Genomic DNA, 18,346 nt, shown 5'->3' with positions numbered 1-18,346 from the left:
TGTTGGTTCCCACAGTCTTAGAAGCCGGCTTCTCATCCGCGAGGTCTCTGGGCGCCCCTGACTTGACCCCCGTCAGGATCCCAGCTGGGAGGTAGCTGCCCTACTCGGCACACCAGGGGCGGCCCGTACGGCTTTGCTCGTGGGCCCGCAGCCATATCGCTGGGCGTTCCCCCCATTATTTCCTTCCCATCCCGTTCTGGGGCGGTGGTGGTGGGGGGGTTGGATGGGGCGAGGGAGACTGGGTTTGGTGGGGAGGGGGGGAATTCGGAGGTGAAGAGGGGGAATGAGCGGGATTCGGCCAGGTGTGTGGCTGTGGCGATGGGGCATGTGTCGAGGATTTGGCAAGTCGGGTTTGGGAGGGGGTCGTTGGCCTCTGGGGTTGTGGAGGTTTATTCGTTTGGGGAGGACTGCTCGCGGCAGAAGTGGGAGCTGGACTTGGATCTGGAGCGGTGGGCTGCGCTTAGGTCGGGGGCTGGAGGGAAGACAGGGACACTCCGGCATTGCGGCTCGAGTACGTGTCACAGCGGGAAAAATATCTGGTCTGCTGCCTTGTTGCGTAGGGAAGATGATGAGCCCCTGGCGGCGACTGGTGGAGCTGATGGCAAGATTGTCATCGCGGGGAAGATTAGGGGAGTCGCTTCAGGTCTCGGCACATACGAAGACCTGGACCTCAGCTTCAGCTTCGACGAGGTACTGCGAAATCTACGAGGCAGCGCACAGCCAGTACTTGAAACCCAGACCGCAAAGAACGCCAAGTACACCTTCCAACGGTACGCCTTTCTGTCGGAAACAACCATGGCAGTCACAGCCTCCGGCAGGTTGTTTCTCGCGATTATGGGAAGCCCTCTCGTCTGGGAAGAAGTCGCCGTCCCTGAAGCTATCATTGCTGATCTCAAACCCTACAATGTCGTCAAAAGTCCGGCAAGGGACACGGCTGTCATCGGCAGCGCAAGCGGCAAGGTTTACTTGTACCGACAAGGAGAAGTTCAGGAAATAGCCAGCCTCCCAGAAAAGATATCAGATATCATCCCTTCTGGACACTCCCAACCGTGCTGCCAACAAGCTACCCTGGTCTGTTCTCATCAACATCCTAGGTTCCGACCACGCCGTTCTCCTACACTTCGACCCATCCACCAACACCTCCACCATGGATAGCCGCAAAATCCGACTTGTAGAACACTACATCGTCACTGCAGCGACCTTCTGCGATGGTACCCTCATTCTCGGTTCCCGCACCGGTTCTTTGACGGTCTACGATACCGACCCTGATACAGGCGACTTCATGCCCCTGACTTCCCGGAAAGACTGTAAAACAAAAGACGGCATCACTTGCATTGTTCCCATTCCAGGAACCTCCTCTAAACAATCTTCCTTCTTAGCCACATGCCGCGATGGAAAATACCGTATCTACACCCTCGCCATCTCACCGTCCCTTCCGGGCTTGAACCTTCAGCACGAAATCTCCCCGCCACTCAACGTTCTCGAGGCGGCCTTTTTCACCATCCCACCCCCATCACACTCTAACGGCTCCTCGCCACCGAAGCCAAAGTCAGAGTTGATTCTCCAAGGATTCTACGGCCCAAATTTCCTCACATACAACGACTCAACCCGCACAATCCTCTCTAGCATCCCATGCGGCGGCGCTCACCGGCCTTTCACAACCATCCTATGTCCCCACGACCCGGGCCAGATGCGCTTCGTTTTCTCCAAGGCCGGAACACTGCACGTCGTCTCACAGAGCGCCGAATCCGAACGGGTGTTACGGGCCGGCGGGCACGGGAGGGAGATCAAGAGCGTATCCGCTACCCTCCTCCCTTCACCTTCTACTCCCCTCTCCTCCGGCGCTCCTCACAACCAACCAACCGAGCCAGCCAACAACCTAGTAGCCACCGCCGCAGAAGACACCTCCATCCGCATCTGGCGCCACCAACCCTCCTTAACACCAACAACCACCACGCCCACCTCCACCACCAGCGAAATGACCTGCCTCGCCATAATCCAAGGCCACTCCGCGGGCATCCAATCCCTCCGCTTCTTTAACCCCAACCCCCCCACCACCACCACCTCCAAGGCAAACGCAAACGCAACAACCTACCTCCTCAGCAGCGCCGGCAGCGAAGAGCTCTTCGTCTGGCGCCTCTCACACCTCGCTTCCACCACCTATGATGCGCTCGCCGTCGTGCGCGAGGCGTCGTGGTCGGATGGCGGCGGCGGACGTGCCACTGCGTCTGACGATGACGGGAACAATAGCGGCAGCAGCAGAGACAAGGATCTGCGGATCATGGATTTTGACGTCGCGGGCTGGGATGCTGCCGGCGACGATGCTAATGGGGGGAAGATGTTAGTGACGATGGCGCTGTCGGATTCGAGCGTGCGGGCGTATGTGTACTCGCCTGCTTGCTCGGAGGCGGGCGACGGCGGCGGCTCCGGCTCCGGCGGCGGCTCCGGCTCCGGCGGCGGCGGTGGTGGTGATACTGGGAGGTTTGTGCTGCTGGCTACGGGGCGGTACACGGGGGCGTGTCCGACGCAGGTGCGGTATCTGAAGGTGGATGGCGGGGGCGGCGCGGGGGAGGTGCATGTGCTGACGGCGTTTACGGACGGGCACGTGGCGGTGTGGAGATGGAGGGCGACGCGCGGTGGGGAGGGCGAGTTGGAGATGGTGTTGGTGGTGCGGCTGCATCAGAGCAGTGTCAAGAGCTTGGATCTGGCGGTGCAGGGGGAGGGCCGGTGGTTGGTGGTGACGGGCGGGGATGATAACGCGCTTGGGTTCTTGGATCTTGCGTGGGATGGGAATAAGGGGGGGTATGTTGTGGTCGGGAGGTATAGAGTCAAGGATGCGCATGCGGCGGCAGTGACCGGGCTTTCCGTGGTCAAGACGGAGGCTGGGGTGATGGAAGTGGCCACGGTCAGCAACGACCAGAGGGTCAAGATGTGGAGGACGGAAAGGAGTGCCACTAAAGGGATTCGGGTTACCATGCTGGACAACCGGTATAGCTCGGTGGCGGATGCGGGAGATTTGGAGCTCATCGCTCCCGGAAAGCTAATGATTGGCGGCGTTGGGATAGAGGTATGGGATGTCTCGAAAGATGGCATAGTAGGGTAGGTAGGTAGGAGGACCAGACAGGGATGGAGATAAACGGCAGCAGTAGATACACTTTTTACCATCTACCTTGTTATTCGAGAAAACTTGCCTACCTACCCCACGCCCGCTAAATAACTGTATGTACATACAAGCAACCGATGAAACCGAGCAACCGAACAACACCAAAGCACCTTCGCCAAGAACCGAAAAGCCCATGGCATCCGCCGCCCGGAAGGATGATTAGAAGGCCTACTCCTTTTCGTCCCTATACCGCAGTGGCTTTTGTCTCTTCCTAGCCGACCTATCCACCACATCGTCGTCGTCGTCGTCGTCGTCACCAGTGTCCCTTTGACTGCCGCGCAGGCTCCCTCTGCTCCCCCTGCTCCCGGCTACCGAGCCCGTGTCACTCATCGGCCGGAACATATTCTGACTGTACAAGCCTGGTGTATCTGCGACGTTGCCGCTGCCGTTCGCGTCTTCGGCTTCGGTGTCGGCCCCTCTGCGCCTCCGGCCCGCCCCCGAGCCGGGGGCCTTGCTACGGGAGTCGTTCTTCGGCGTAGTCAGGGCGCTCTTCTCAGCCTTCTTCGGTGTTGACTCGGTAGCCTGGTCCCTCTTAGGAGTAGACTTGTCCGTGTCATTGTTGAGGCTGCTGAAGCTGCTCTGGCTCGCGTGGGCAGACGCCTTGTGACCTGATTTGTGTGCGCCCGACGGGCGATGTTTCGGCTTGCGGCCAGCGCCCGGACGGGCGCCACCGCGCTTGGACACTTTCTTGACGGGTTCTGCGGCGACCGCAGACCCGGCGTCGGACCCCGAGAGACTCTGGAGTGGGTTGAGCATGGCCGAATAGGAGCGTTTCAAGACCCGGCGCCGGGTTGGCGTGGTGGGCTGAGTGCTCTCGCCTTTGATGTTGTTGCTTTCGGTGCGAAGCTGCGAGCCTGGGCTGACGTCGTCGCCGGCTTCCGCTGCGGTAGGCGGCTGCGTCTGCTTCTTCTTTCGGCCAGCTCCCGGTCGCCTGCCACCCCGCTTCTTGCGTCGCTTGCGACCATGGTCGGACCAGTCGTCGCCTACGTCGTCGTCCTCTACCACGGGTAAATCTCCGAACCATGGATCCTCTTCATCGCTGCGTGCGTCAGGGGCGAAACCGATACCCTCGCCATTCGCCTTGGATGTTGTCTTGCGTGCGGTGGGACGCTGGGCGTTGTTCTTACGCTTTTGTGTGGCGGCTTTATCGCCGCTTTCGCCGGCTTTCTCGTTGCTGCGCTCAACAAGTTTCTTTGTGAGGTTGGGGAAATTGTCTCCGTAGTTGAAGAACAGCTCTTCGCCTGCTTTGATGTCTCGGATGGCCAGGAATTTGATCCGGAACTCATGATTGACGTACATGATCCTGGGCATAATGTTGCAATTGCCCGAGGCATGGTTTATGTAACGGCTGAGGTTGCCATACATGGCAGCATCAACCCAGATACCTTCTTGTTCGAGCAAAGTAAACAGGTATGAAACCTTGTTATCTTCGTCAAAGACGTCGCCCCGACGATGTTCGCGACGTACGCCCTCATCGTGGCTAATAAGCTCGCCGGTGTACTCAATGACGAACTCGTCTTGAGCAATGTCCTCGGCCGCAAAGAGGCCATAGCCGCATGCTTCGAGCTGGGATTTGCCAAGCAGGACCGCCTTTGGCGCCCCACGTTGCATGGCGACGTTTTGGCATCCCGTAGAGTGAAGCTGGTCGTCGTATGCATTCTCCGGGTCGGCCCTCTCCCTGGCGCCGCAGCCTTTACAGAGCATAGGGTCGCACTCGCGGTTGAGCTGTATACAGATGCAAGGCTTCCCTTCTTTTTGCCGCTGGAGACAAGTCTTGCCAGACGAGTGGCAGGCACACCCGGTGAACTTCAGGGAGCACTCCTCCGCAGTGCAGAGGCAGAACCGCTCACATAGTACCGGGTGGGAGCCTGCCGACGCGCAAGGGCAGCCGTTCGCTGCGGTACAGGGCCCGTCGTGGTGGCATGGCGCGAATAGTTCGCGCACAGCGTGCTCGTGGGTGATGGTGGCATCCTGCCAGTCGCCCAATAACTGCTTCTTCTTACGATCGTACCATGGTATCGCCTTGGGTTTGAGTGACTCAGCACGCGGCTCGACGGGAGGTAGAGTCAGGTTTAGCTCCAGGAGCTTGCGGTGAACATCCCAGCAGTAGCGCCCGAGCACAGCGCCAACGAAGCACTCGGCTTTCAGCGTCGTGCTATAGCCAATGGCCGCGAAGATCCCTTCGAGCACGCTCACATCATCCGCGGACCAAGGCTCGACGTCCTGGTCTGGGTCGCCGGTGTTGTAGCTTCGGTAGCACTGGTTCCTGCATGGTTGATGCGTCGGCCTCTGGGCTACGCCGTTGGTCTGGCCAGTTTTCTGGGCCTCGAGTTGCGCTGCCCACTTATTCCTGAGGGTAGGGGCGAGCCCTCCGATTTCCTCAAGCGAGAAGCACCGCTTCTGATTATCTCGCTCGATTTCGCCATGCTCACAGTCGTGACTGAAGCAGATGAGGCAACCAAGAATAGAGTAACTCCCCAATGACTCCCCGATCTTGGACATCAAGTCCTCGTCCTCGAGCTTCTGCGAGCTTGGTCCGTCCTTTGCCCTCTTGTTGTCCAAGATGGGCTCCACAGACTTGTCCAGCATTAAAATGTCGCGCAGGGCGACACGCCTGTAGCTCTTCTTATCATTGAAGACGCGGTCAAAAGCCTCGGTAAAAAGCTTCGCTGCCCGCGCCGCGTGGGGTGAGCCGATGCCCTCGCTGTGTGAGTCGAGCAAGTTTGATTTCTGCTGTGGGGTGATGGCGTCTTCGTTTTGAGACTGGTTTGCCATGTAGCGGATGAGGGTGGATTTTGTGCAGCCATCGATGGCCAGCTTGCGGAGCCCCATGGATCGAGATACGGGGCAAGGGTCGCTGCGTATTCATTCTGTGCCCTCTTCGCTAGCTTCTGCGCCCGGTTCTGAGGCTGGAACCCGGACTGGTTGTCGAGACTCTCGAGGTCCCTGAGCCAATTGCTATACTTTTGTTCCTCCTCCGAATTCGGGTCGACGTCGCGAAGATGAGGGACGAAGTTCAGCATCGAGTTTGGTGCGAGGATGTTCTTGCGGATTTCCACGTGGTGGAACCGGTACCCCGGGACGGGTTCCTTGTCGGGTTTGATACAGAGGACGGGGACTACAGCGCGGCGCCCGCTGCCCCTTGACTTGCCATACTCTCCACTGTGTTGCTACGGGACGGTTAGCATTCTCAACGGCCTCGCGCCTTGCGGCTCGGGTGGGCCACCCACCTTGAACTTGACACCCATGGTCTCTATCTTCGGAGGTGGCGAAGCAGCGCTATCGAACGCTATTGATTGCATGCTGGCAAAATGATCGACCTTGCTAAAATGGCTGGGCTCGCGAGCCTTTTTCTCGGCTTCTTCGAGAACATAATCGACGAGGCGCGCATGCCCTTGGCCGACTTGCTCCGAAAGCTCAGTCAGGGCGTTCGTTATTTTTTCAACTGTCCAAACCGCCCTCTTTGGCGTCTGCATGTTGGGCGTCTGTTGGCCTCGGGACGGCCGGGTCGAGGGTTGCGGGGTAGGAGGTTGTTGGTGGGTGGCGCTGGGCTTGATGCTGGGCGGAGGAGATTGCGAGTCGCGGACTTCATCGCGGATAGAAAAGCGGGTGGCCCGTGGCGGAGTGTCATCGCTGGCTCGTGCGGACCTGCGAACAGGTGACGCATCGGGGGTTCGTCTCTTCGATGGGACCGATGACAAGGGGCTCCGTGTCTTGTCCGGCCTCACAGCCAATGGCCCGTTGCGCAACTGCGGCTTCGATGGCGATAAAAACGATTGCGATGCTTGAACATGCTCGTCATCTTTAAAACTCATCGAGACTTGGCGGCTGGCCACGACCACGACTTCGTCGGCAGTCAAACCGCTCTCGGATGACGACGTCTCCATGGTCAAATCGACCACGTCGGCGAGAACAGAAGCCATGATTCTTTCGCATATCCTGTTATTCCCTATCCTTGTATGTATTTTCCGAACCCGACATGCAACCGATTTCCTGGCCAACTCTACTCCTTTTTTATTTTCCTTCGGCGTCGATAGAGGATCCGCACGGGTTCGATAAACGGGCAACGCTGGGTCGGAATTGTTTGATGGTTATGCCTCACCGGCAGATAGTTTCGCGCATGGCTTCAAGTGCCGTTGTGTTATTAGGCAATGTCAAGTCGACAGCTGGCGACTTGCAGCTTATGGTTGAAGAGCAGGCGGTCGGGATTTCGGGTTCGCTCAGATCGCCGTGACCCTCAATTGCAACCAAGACGCGGTGTTGAAGGGACGCGCTTTCTTGGCTGCACAAGCGGATGGTAATCAGCGCACGGGCCATATGGAACAGCCCACTCTCTTGCCAAAAAAAACCAGCTCGAAAGGGAAGCGACACATGCAGGAAAAGGTGAAGAAAACTGTGCAAAAAAAATCAAATAAGAGCAACCGAATTAGACAATAAATAAATAAAAATTAGACTTTGGGCTCCCGAATACTTTTTTCGTTCCTCTGGCCAAAGGTCTCGTCAGGCACCTACAATTTGAGTTCGGGTTTTTTTGCCCATGGATCATGCCGATTTTCAGGGGTGTAAACGTGCGAGATGCGATGTCCATACCCATCCATGTAATTCAATAACTGCCTTAGGAATACCGGACAGCCAACAACCAAAAAGAAAGAAGAAAGCAAGACTTGCAAACACACAAACTATTAAATGGCTCTCAACTAGATATTCAACAGCAATCGAAAATACGCATTTTCGAGTATCAATGCCACAAGCCAGGAACCGGCCTGGGATCTTTTCAAACTCATCAAGGTACAACCCACTCGACACACTTGTTTGGACCTATCATGTCTCTCTCGCATTCTTCTCCCCCACAGAGCTGCACAGCCCACCATGAGACAGGCGTGGTTGCACGGCGACGTCATTTAACTAGCGTTGCATCAAACAACCCAGTTAACCCAGTTACCGCCTGATCCGTCTCATTTGATGCCTGCTCCCGTCGCAACACCCACCCACGCTCGTCCTTTGTTTCGAAAACGTCAGACAGACTGGGAGCACTGAAAAAGCTTGCATGCCACCTGCTGCTCCTCCGACCTCTCCATCGAGTCAACGCAATTGAACCACTCGGCCGCCCAGCAACGTCGCACAACACCAAACCACGACCCGCCTCCCAAGCCACAACCCCCTTGCGCAATCGCCATGCATCGCACATACTCCATGCGCGCCACGCGCGCTCCGACCGCTCTCCCAAATTCGAGGTAGGAAATGTTCTCTAATATGTGCGATTGACGAACCGATCTCGCTGACCGGGAAGTGTACACAGAACCCGCCGCCACCACCGTCCACTACAAAGTCTGGCCGCCCTCTTTGGCCGGGGAGGTTTGGGATGAGTTGTGCTTGGGAGAAAGTATCGATGGTTGGATGTTAAACCAAGTGGCCCCAGGACATGCCCTCCGCCGGAACGCTGCCGGGGCCTTCGGGCCTGATCTCGCCAAGAAGTTGTCACAACTCGTTAAGATGGAGAAGAACGTCATGCGGAGTTTGGAATTGGTGGCCAAGGAGCGGATGGAGGTCGCCGTATGTGACACCCCGGCCATATTTGCTGCATCGACAGCTCGCTAATACCTGCTGCAGCACCAACTTTCGATTTGGGGTGAATCCGGTGACGAGGATGTTTCGGATATTACAGACAAACTCGGCGTGCTGCTATATGAAATAGGCGAGCTCGAAGACCAATACGTCGACCGATACGACCAGTACCGCGTCACCATGAAGAGCATCAGGAATATCGAGGCGTCGGTACAGCCGAGTCGGGATAGTAAGTGCTGGATAGAGAGCCGAGCGAGGACCCGGGAAGCTGACGTACGACCAGGGAAACAAAAGATCACAGACCAAATCGCCCAGCTAAAATACAAGGAGCCCAACTCCCCGAAAATTGTCGTCCTCGAACAGGAACTAGTCCGCGCCGAAGCCGAGTCCCTGGTCGCCGAGGCGCAGCTATCCAACATCACACGCGAGAAAGTCAAGGCGGCATACGCGTACCAATTCGACGCCCTACGCGAGCACTCGGAGAAGGTGGCCATCATCGCCGGGTACGGCAAGCACCTGCTGGAACTGATCGACGACACCCCCGTGACGCCGGGCGAGACACGCCCCGCCTACGACGGCTACGAGGCCAGCAAGGCCATCATCCAGGACTGCGAGGACTCGCTCACCAACTGGATCACGCAGAACGCGGCCGTGTCGTCCAAGCTCTCGACGCGGGCGCGCACGCTGTCCCAGCGCCGCCGCAACAACATCAAGGCCCGCACCGAGGGGCTGCAGCAGCTGCAGGGCCACGACCTGTCGGCGCAGGACGCCCCGCTCAACGACCGGGACTCGTGGGTGCCCGCGGGCCAGCACGAGTATGTGGAGGACGAGGACGATGACGGTGAGGAGGACGACCTGGACGCGCCCAGCCATTCCGCCGTCGACACCGAGGCGAGCTTGAACGGCGAGCACCGCGGGCGGAACCACGACCCGGTCATGGCTTAGCATGCGCAATGACGGGTGTTGGCCGGCTTGCGGTACTGGACTGGGGCGTTGGGCTTTTTACTAGGATTGGATCTTCTCGGGCTAGGGCACGGCGATGGAGTGGTGGGGTGACTGATGATGGGGTTTGGGGGGGAAATGTGGGGGCGGATAGTTCATTTCTAGGAGGTTGGCAGGCTGGATTTATTGCGAGAGACAAGCCCGTCCGTGAGGAACTGGACCGTTTACGCGTAATAGGTAATGAATAACGGGCAATGGATGGTTCGATGATATACAGGAGGCAAGATCTAGGGAGTACAAGAGAGGCTTGGTCTTGGTCGGTAGCGTGGTTCTGGAGCCAGCATTCGGTTTACCTAGGTGTGACAACCACGAAGAACCTTTGACTCGGCATGCGATCTGATGCAAGCGCCTAGACTGTGTTGGCGCTTCTTGCCGTGTACGAGGGTGGAGCGGGCGTATGCATCATGTTGTGATACCAGCCACGCCCCGACTGCAAGGATGGAACGAAAGCCACCCGAAAAGATAAAGAAACCGTATTGGCTTGATCTAGCAGCACCTTTCTTTCATTGTGTTTATATTATTTAATTACTTCTCCGTGGGAGAAAGGCCCATTCTAGCTATTACCAAACCAAGCAGGGCTCCTACCCACCTCCCAACCTAGGTAGCTCAGGCAATGTGACCGGCCCACCTCTCCTACGTATCCTATATTTCATACCTCATCACTCACCTCACCTCCCCCCAACCCCACACACAGTCCCAACATGCACATGCCTCCCCCCCTCCCCCTCCCCCGCTGCCCCCGCCCCCATCGCCGCCGCCGCCGCATCCGCCACCTTCCGCCCGCGCACCTGGCTCGCAAACTCCTCCTCCTCAATCTTGACCACATACTTCCCCGGGACCACCACCAGGCCCAGGTACCGCGACGTCATCTCCACCGTGACCTTGTCCTTGGGCTTGGCCTTGTTGTTGCTCGCGCTGCCGTTGCTGGTCCCTTGGGTTTGGGTTTGGGTGGGCGCGGCGGTGGGGTGGTTGTTGTTGTTGTTGTCCTCGCTGAGGTTCATGGAGGGGAGTGAGGGTGAGGGGATGGTTGCTTGGGCGAGGGCGGCGACTTTCTTGGGGTCGGGGTGGCGGTACTCGTAGGCGTGTTTGAGGATGAGATTGCTTTCCTGGGGGTTGTGTTGGTTTTTTGAGCGGATGGGGTGGGGGATGGGGTGGGAGGGTGCTTGACTTACATGGTCGGTGCAGACGAAGGTGCCCCAGAACATGCGGGAGTCGGTGGTGGTGACACGCAGGTTTTTGTTTATGAGCCTTTCGAGAAAAGCCCGGGAGTCTCCCTCCCCCTGCGGGTCTTGAGTTGGTGACATTGGAGGTTTAGGGGTGCTCGTGATGATAGAAGATGTTTGTTGAGTTAGGTGTATTTGTTACACTTAGGTTGTATGGAATGTTTAGGTTATTGAAAGGAAACTTTTATGAGTTGTAAGCTCGGCTTCGTCGTGGGGGTTTGGTTGTCAGGTAGGTACCTATGTACCGGGCCGTCTTTTCAAAAGCCATCCGCACTTGCACATACCTCTTCATTGCCCTCATCGGTCATTGAGGTACGGTCTCTGAACCCAGAGCTATCATGAGAACAGGCACATGTCCGAGCTCAGGAAGTTGATGCAGTTGCGCGAGATGCACCCGTGCACTGAGTCGGTGGTGCTGGGATTTGCTGCGGGGTACGGCGAGTCAAGTCGACATCACTGCTTAAACGCAAATTACCCCACAAATCATCATTAGGTATACCCCATTGGTAGTGCAAAAGTCTAACCCAGACCCAATTTTTAAAGTTATGTATGGCTATAGAGATCTTTGTGGATCGTACGCATCCAGTCACATTCCTTTCAATTATTCTGAGGCGCGAAAATAGAAATAGAGGGGGTTTCTATATACTGTTGTGGTGTGAGCTGATGAAGATTTGGGTTTTGGTAGTGGTGTCAACTTGACCCGCCGTAGCGGGGCATTCAGACAATAAAGGGCAGCCAGCCAGGCACCCGAGCAGGGGTCCCAGGCGGCATGCAGTCATCGAACTTGACTTATTTACCTTATGGGTCACCCACTCCCATCTTCCATCTGCCGTCTTCATTTTCCATATCGACTTTTAAATCTTGAGACGTGCTTGACTCCCTCCAGCCAAAATCACTTCTCGGGTTTTGTTAGCGGAATTCCAATACTGATGAACGGTTCCACAGTGGAGGGCACCAGGGTCCCTTGAACCCCTCTATCACGCTCAATGTGCATGGACTGCAACACCGAATCGTGAGGTCATCGTGAGGTCACCATCGACCCCTTCTTAGAGTCCCGGGAATCATGGGTGTCCAGGGCCTTTGGACTGTCGCACAGCCTTGCGCACGGCCGACGAACCTCTCGACCCTCAACCAGAAGCGCCTTGCCATCGATGCTTCTATCTGGATCTACCAGTTTCTCAAGGCAGTCCGCGACAAGGAGGGCAATGCCCTGCGGAATAGCCATGTCGTCGGCTTCTTTCGCCGCATCTGCAAACTGCTATGGCACGGCGTGAAGCCAGTTTTCGTTTTTGATGGCGGCGCCCCGGCTCTGAAACGGGCCACATTGCAGGGTCGCCGGAGACGGCGCGAGGGTCGCCGTGAGGATGCAACACGGACAGCAGGGAAGCTGCTTGCCGTGCAGATGCAACGCATGGCCGAGGAGGAAGAAGAGAACCGCAAGAAACGTGCGAATGATGCTGCGGCCGGGGAGGTCGAGGAAGAGCAGGAGCAGCTGCCTAGCATGGATCAGATTGTGTACGCGGATGAGCTCGGCATGTCAAAGCAGGAACGCCAGAGGAACAGACGGTTCCATAAGAAGGATGCTTATCACCTCCCAGAACTCGACAATGGCATCGAAGGCATGGGCAAGCCCAACGACCCCCGCATCATGAGCATCGATGAGCTGGAGGAGTACGCAAGGCAGTTCAACGACGGCGAGGATATCAACCTTTACGACTTTAGCAAGATTGACTTTGACGGAGAGTTCTTCAAGAGTCTTCCGCCCGCTGACCGTTATAATATTCTCAACGCTGCCAGAATCCGTAGCCGTCTGAGGATGGGCTTGAGCAAAGACCAGCTCGATGGCATGTTTCCGGACCGGATGGCCTTTTCGAGATTTCAAATCGAGCGAGTCAGAGAGAGAAACCACCTGACGCAACGCCTAATGTACGAAATGGGCATGACCGGCACCGATTTGACCCTGGCCGCCAACCGTGTCGCAGGTGACAGGACTCGCGAGTACATTCTTGTGAAGAATGAAGGGGCCGAAGGAGGCTGGGCACTGGGCGTCGTCAGCAGGGACAAGGACAGAGGCAAGATCCACAAGCCCATTGATGTGGATGCATTGGAGTTTCAGTACCAGGGACAAAATGACGAGGACGATTGGGAAGATGAAGACTTTGAGGATGTTCCGATCGAGGGTCTGAATAGACTACCCAAGATCAAGGCAAACGAGGCAGAGGAGTCCCTCTTTGTCGAAAACGGCGAACCCAACCTCTTTAGAGATGACGACGCTCTTCAGAGCGACGAGGATGAGGACCTTAACCGAGCCATTGCGCTGTCACTGCAGAACCAACACAATGTCGACACAAGGGGCGCCGACGATGGGAATGAGGATTTAGATGAAGAATCCGAGAGCGCGCCAACGCCCGAATGGGAACAGAAGGCAGCCGAGGCGCCGAAGCCCATTGTTAGCACTAGCGGGCGGATGGTGGCCCATATTGTGAACAACCGAGCGAGCGCTGCTGTGCCCAGGCGCCGGGATAGCGGAAGCAGTGACAGTGACGTCGATCTACAGGCCGCTCTAGCAGCTGCGAGGGCAAAGAAACCGAGAGTGCAGCCAGCCAAAGCACCGGCGCCAGCACCAGCACCTACCAAACCCAACGTAAAGAACCCATTCGATGGGCCACTGCCATTCGAAAAGCTCAATTGGCAAAGTGCGTTTGGTGGGAGGTTTGCACCCTCCTCGGAGAAACCAAAGGAGCATAAGAAACCGGGACAAGTCGAGACTGGTGATCATGAAGCCGCCTCTGATGAAGAAGCAGGAGGGTTTGAAAAAGAGCCCTCCAGGGACGAGGACATCGCCGGAGAGAACAAGCCACGCCCGCTGCCTCCGTGGCTCACAGACGACACCGATATCCGAGAATCTGTCAAGAAGCAGCAGGCGTTGGAGATGCAAATGGTTGAGGAGAATGAGGAGCAGGACGACCTGAGGTTTGGTCAAGACGACGTTATCGAAATCGAGTCCTCGAGCGATGATGGGAGTGATATCGAGATCGTAGATGCGCCACCTCCCGTTGAACAATCCATCATTCAAGAACCAGCGGTTAACCTCCTTTCCCTAGAGGACGATGTTATCAAAGAGACGACCCAAATTCCGGTCGATCCCGAAACTCTCGACTCTGACGCAGGTACGAACGCAAAAAGCAAAGAACCCTCAGATACGGAATACCAAGAGAACCAGGACAAACCGGTTGAGCCCACTATGGATGAATCGGAAGATGATGGAATGGAGTTTGAGGATGTAATTGTACCTATTGAACCAGAACCAACGGCCCAAGAGCCGGTTGGCGCCGCTCTCATTTCTGAAGAGGCTCGCATTGAAGCAGAGCTTTTCGGCGACGGCACGCCTCCTCCGGCACAACAAATAAGGACAGAAGGGCTGGCACCACCCCACGAGGGCTCGCCTATTGACCCAGACGCCCCCGGCCTTGAGGAGTTCGAGGACTTCAGCGACCCAGAAGAAGAAGAACTTCTCGCACAGATGGCCGAGGAGGCCGAAGAACATGCCCGGTTTGCGAGTCAGCTCAACAACAAATCCCAGCGCGAGAACCAGCAAGCCTACGAACAGGAACTACGAGCGCTCCGCGCCCAGCAAAAGAAGGATCGGCGTGACGCAGACGAAGTCACCCAGGTCATGGTGACCGAATGCCAGGCCCTGCTCACCCTCTTCGGCATCCCGTACATCACCGCACCCATGGAAGCCGAAGCGCAATGTGCTGAGCTCGTCCACCTTAATCTCGTCGACGGCATCGTAACCGACGACTCGGACACCTTTCTCTTTGGCGGCACGCGCGTCTACAAGAACATGTTCGCCGGCAACAAGTACGTCGAATGCTACCTCGCCAAGGACCTCGAAACCGAGCTCTCCCTCTCCCGCGAGCAGCTCATCTCCCTCGCCCACCTCCTCGGCTCCGACTACACCGAAAGGGCTGCCCGGCGTCGGCCCGGTCACCGCCCTGGAAATCCTCTCCGAGTTCCCAGGCAAGAACGGCCTCTCCGAATTCCGCGACTGGTGGCAGGACATCCAGAACCGCGGCCGCCCCAAGGACGCCGACGCCGCCTTCCCCTTCCGCCGCAAGTTCCGCAAGGCCCACGCCACCAAGCTCTTCCTCCCCCCGGGGTTCCCCAACCCGGCCGTCGCCGACGCCTACCTCCACCCCGACGTCGACAGCAACACCGAGCCGTTCCAGTGGGGCGTCCCGGACCTGGACGGCCTGCGCCAGTTCCTGATGAATACCATCGGCTGGGGCCAGGAGCGCACCGACGAGGTGCTCGTGCCGGTGATTCGCGATATGAATAAGCGGGATGTGGAGGGGACGCAGAGCAATATCACGCGGTTTTTTAGCATGGGTGTTGGGGTGGGTGCGAGGGACGCGTTTGCGCAGCGGCAGAGGGGGGGCGGGGGCAGTAAGAGGATGGCGGATGCGGTGAGCCGGTTGAGGGCGAGGACGGGGGGTAGCGGTGGGTCGGGGTTGGGGGATGTTGTCGAGATGCCGGTTGCGCCGCCGCCGGGGCCAGGGCCGAAGGGAGGGAGGAAACGGAAGGCGAGGGCGCCGGCGGTTGTGGATGATGACGATGATGGGGATGATGGGGATAAGGGTGAGGGAGTTGAGGAGGAGGAGGATGAGGGGGAGGGAGAGGGTTCCGAAATCGAAAAGGGAAGGAGAACACAGAGGTGGGAGGGGAGGGGGAAGAGGAAAGAGGGGAGAGAGTAATAAAGAGAGGCGGACGTAAATATGTTGTAGCAATACCCAGTCCTAGTCTTGGTGTATGTTAGTTGCCAAGTATGGGCTGTATTATTTAGCTTTTGGGTGGACATAGACGCTCAAGTTCTTACTTCATCTCAGCTCGTGTTAGTCTTCGGCGGTCATGTGGAGTTGGCATTACGTACGTACCCAGGTTCCTTTGTTTCGAGAGGCCACATCACAACCCCCACAGACGACATCAAGTAGTTCGAGATAGGCACAGCGTAAACACAGTTGTCACACACATTTATGTGCCCCGAGGCTACTAAATAACGTTTGACTCACTCGTCGATTCCTAGGGCATGTGCATGCCAATGATGTTTTCCACTACCAACACCATCAAGGCTGTCAGCTAGCACGTACACAATAGTTTGTGGACTTTCCCGGGGCACCTACCATTATGCCAACTCTTTTATTCATATCAGGCAATATAATCTTCATATACACTTTGCAGAGCCCAGGGCACGTGTTGTGCCGTGGTCATTCGCTCTCATACATCTCCGTCTGGACTCGGTAACAATGTGATACAGTCAGTTGGCTGTACCAGACTCCTGACACATTCTCGTACTATGGTGCCGCTGGATATATAAGTGCTCCCGTGGTCCCTGCCTAAACAGGGATATCTCCTTCGTTGCAAAAACTCCCTAGCCATGCGGGAAGCAAGACACAAGGCTACCTCTCCCCTGCGTATAACCAACACGATATCAACCTACCGACAACGATGAAAACAAAGATCGCCACGGCCATGTTGGCCATGGCTTTTGCAGTACACGCCGCCGTCGCGCCCCCTGGCTATTCCCAATCCAAGCAACTGTGCGAGGGAAAGGAAGTCGCAGAAAGTGGGAATTGGTACTGCCAGAAAGTTCAACGCATCTCATACGAGAATATGGACAGGGAAGGTTCGTATAACCAAGTTGTCTACATGAACCAGGAGACTGGGGAGTGCAAGTTTATGCCCGCCAGGTTTTCAGGGCCGCTAGCGCCGTTCGACGAACCGGTAGGTCATGTATGATCTTTGATCGAAAAAAGGGGCTAACCAGCGATAGTTGTCTCTCCACTTCCGAGGGCCACTCAACTTGAAGCAGGTTGCCGTGTACATGCCTGCAACCCGTGACAACGTAACAAAGGCCCAGGGCAAGCCAGCTACAGATACTATGGGTATCAAAGCCAGAACACCCAACGTCGGTCACCAGCACAGCGCTCCACACCTCGAACGTTCCTACAACGCATTTACGAAAGGGTTCAGCAACGGAACACATTGGATACCGCCTATCAACGATCACAGGCATCACACGCACAGTAACCACAGCGGGGTGTTTGTCTCGATCACCACTGGGAGCAGCTCCCGGCTTGAGAACTGGAAGTTGCCTCTGACACCGACACCCGACTCGGTCACTGAAAGAAACATAGAAACCATAATGACATCTGTCACGACCGTCGAAACAGTTGAAGTTACCCAGACGTTGGACAATACTGCCGCTGGTACTAATACCGGAACGGCGGGTTCAGTGACAGTGACGGTGACTGTCACCAGCTATGTTACCGGTACCTCCCTGGTCGGGGCCTGCAGCGGGAGTATTGGGATGTCTACTCCCTCGATGACCACTGTTGTCTCCAGCATGAGCTCCCCCACGAGCACCATATCAAGTGGTTCGGGTAGCTCGGGCGCGGCTGTGTCGACGACACCGATGGCCATTACCATGTCGAGCTCCAGCACCCTGTCCAATACCAATTCGAGTGCCTCGGGGACCGGGGTTGGAACCTCTGGGCGGTCTTCAAACACGGTCAGCTTTGGCACTATCATTTCGAGCAGCGCCCTCTCAAGCCGCCGACGCTGTTCAAAGACGACGGCTTTTTCACCGTCATCGACCAGTCTCACATCTAGTTCGAGCTCCGGTTTCAGCTCTACACCCAGCAGCAGCTCTATTTCCGACACCACTCACAGCACCGGTTCTGTCTCCACCACTAGGTCATACAGCGTCGTTCCTATCTACGGCTCAAGTTCTGTCTCCTCCCCCATCCCGTCCAGCAGCCCCGGTGCGGCTAACAAGGCTCATAAATTCGTCCGCACCGGTTACTACAACGCGGAGCAGCAAAAGGCAGAGGGTGTAATGTTTCTCGGTAACTACGGCGGTCAGGGATCCGGTAAATGGACGCCGTAAGCAGACTTTAATCCCCATTAAACGCGTCCGAACTAATAATCCACAGAACCTTTGGCAATACCCTTTCGTACGTCAACGCAGACGGCACTGGCGGCTCCCCAAACGCAACCATCCTCAAAGACACCACCCTCGTCTCCTCACAAGAAGTTTCTCTCTTCACCGACGAACCCTGCGACGGCTCATGCGGATACATCCAGAACGGCTCGGTAGCCTACAGTAAGTTTTCCCTTCCCACCTCTTTATGTTCCTTCCCCCTCCAACAAGTCCTGTTTAACCACTAACCCCCCCAAAACAGAGGGTTTCGCCGGCGCCTCCAAGATCTTCCCTCCTCGAATTCTCCATGCCACACACCACCGCGCCTCTCGCCTCATGCACCAACACCACCACGCTAGGCTACGACCAGCCCGCCATCTGGCTTCTCAACGCCCCGCATCCCCTACACCG

The 18,346-nt window shown here is 56.8% G+C and overlaps 5 protein-coding genes across 5 annotated transcripts in view; 3 read left to right on the top strand and 2 right to left on the bottom strand.

Annotated features, from left to right (window-relative positions):
* Window positions 1–3,103, top strand: part of CHGG_01039 (uncharacterized protein) — a gene marked incomplete at both ends in the record, with an annotated part of 4,107 nt that extends 1,004 nt beyond the window's left edge. Inside the window, 2 exons of the mRNA XM_001220259.1 lie at window positions 77–960; window positions 1,022–3,103. Coding sequence (XP_001220260.1) covers window positions 77–960; window positions 1,022–3,103 — 2,966 coding nt within the window. The remainder of the gene's footprint in view (window positions 1–76; window positions 961–1,021) is intronic.
* Window positions 3,104–3,331: 228 nt separating this feature from the next.
* Window positions 3,332–7,086, bottom strand: CHGG_01038 (uncharacterized protein; the record flags this gene model as incomplete). Its single annotated transcript, XM_001220258.1, has 3 exons — window positions 3,332–5,867; window positions 6,008–6,333; window positions 6,394–7,086. 3 exons carry the CDS (start codon window positions 7,084–7,086, stop codon window positions 3,332–3,334), a joined length of 3,555 nt encoding a protein of 1,184 aa, XP_001220259.1.
* A 1,570-nt stretch (window positions 7,087–8,656) lies between these two features.
* On the top strand, window positions 8,657–9,673 carry CHGG_01037 (uncharacterized protein; the record flags this gene model as incomplete). The annotated part of the gene is made up of 3 exons (XM_001220257.1): window positions 8,657–8,716; window positions 8,774–8,957; window positions 9,012–9,673. 3 exons carry the CDS (start codon window positions 8,657–8,659, stop codon window positions 9,671–9,673), a joined length of 906 nt encoding a protein of 301 aa, XP_001220258.1.
* A 725-nt stretch (window positions 9,674–10,398) lies between these two features.
* On the bottom strand, window positions 10,399–11,261 carry CHGG_01036 (uncharacterized protein; the record flags this gene model as incomplete). The annotated part of the gene is made up of 3 exons (XM_001220256.1): window positions 10,399–10,836; window positions 10,903–11,010; window positions 11,238–11,261. 3 exons carry the CDS (start codon window positions 11,259–11,261, stop codon window positions 10,399–10,401), a joined length of 570 nt encoding a protein of 189 aa, XP_001220257.1.
* A 755-nt stretch (window positions 11,262–12,016) lies between these two features.
* Window positions 12,017–18,294, top strand: CHGG_01035 (uncharacterized protein; the record flags this gene model as incomplete). Its single annotated transcript, XM_001220255.1, has 8 exons — window positions 12,017–14,123; window positions 14,259–14,817; window positions 14,879–15,670; window positions 15,800–15,882; window positions 16,358–16,737; window positions 16,787–17,898; window positions 17,949–18,118; window positions 18,200–18,294. 8 exons carry the CDS (start codon window positions 12,017–12,019, stop codon window positions 18,292–18,294), a joined length of 5,298 nt encoding a protein of 1,765 aa, XP_001220256.1.
* Between the last annotated feature and the right edge of the window lie 52 nt (window positions 18,295–18,346).

The sequence above is a fragment of the Chaetomium globosum genome, genomic scaffold (assembly GCF_000143365.1).
Source record: "Chaetomium globosum CBS 148.51 scaffold_1 genomic scaffold, whole genome shotgun sequence".
Lineage (NCBI taxonomy): Eukaryota > Fungi > Ascomycota > Sordariomycetes > Sordariales > Chaetomiaceae > Chaetomium > Chaetomium globosum.
The sequence above is the reverse complement of the archived record's forward strand: the minus strand, read 5'-3'. Positions and strand labels throughout refer to the sequence as shown.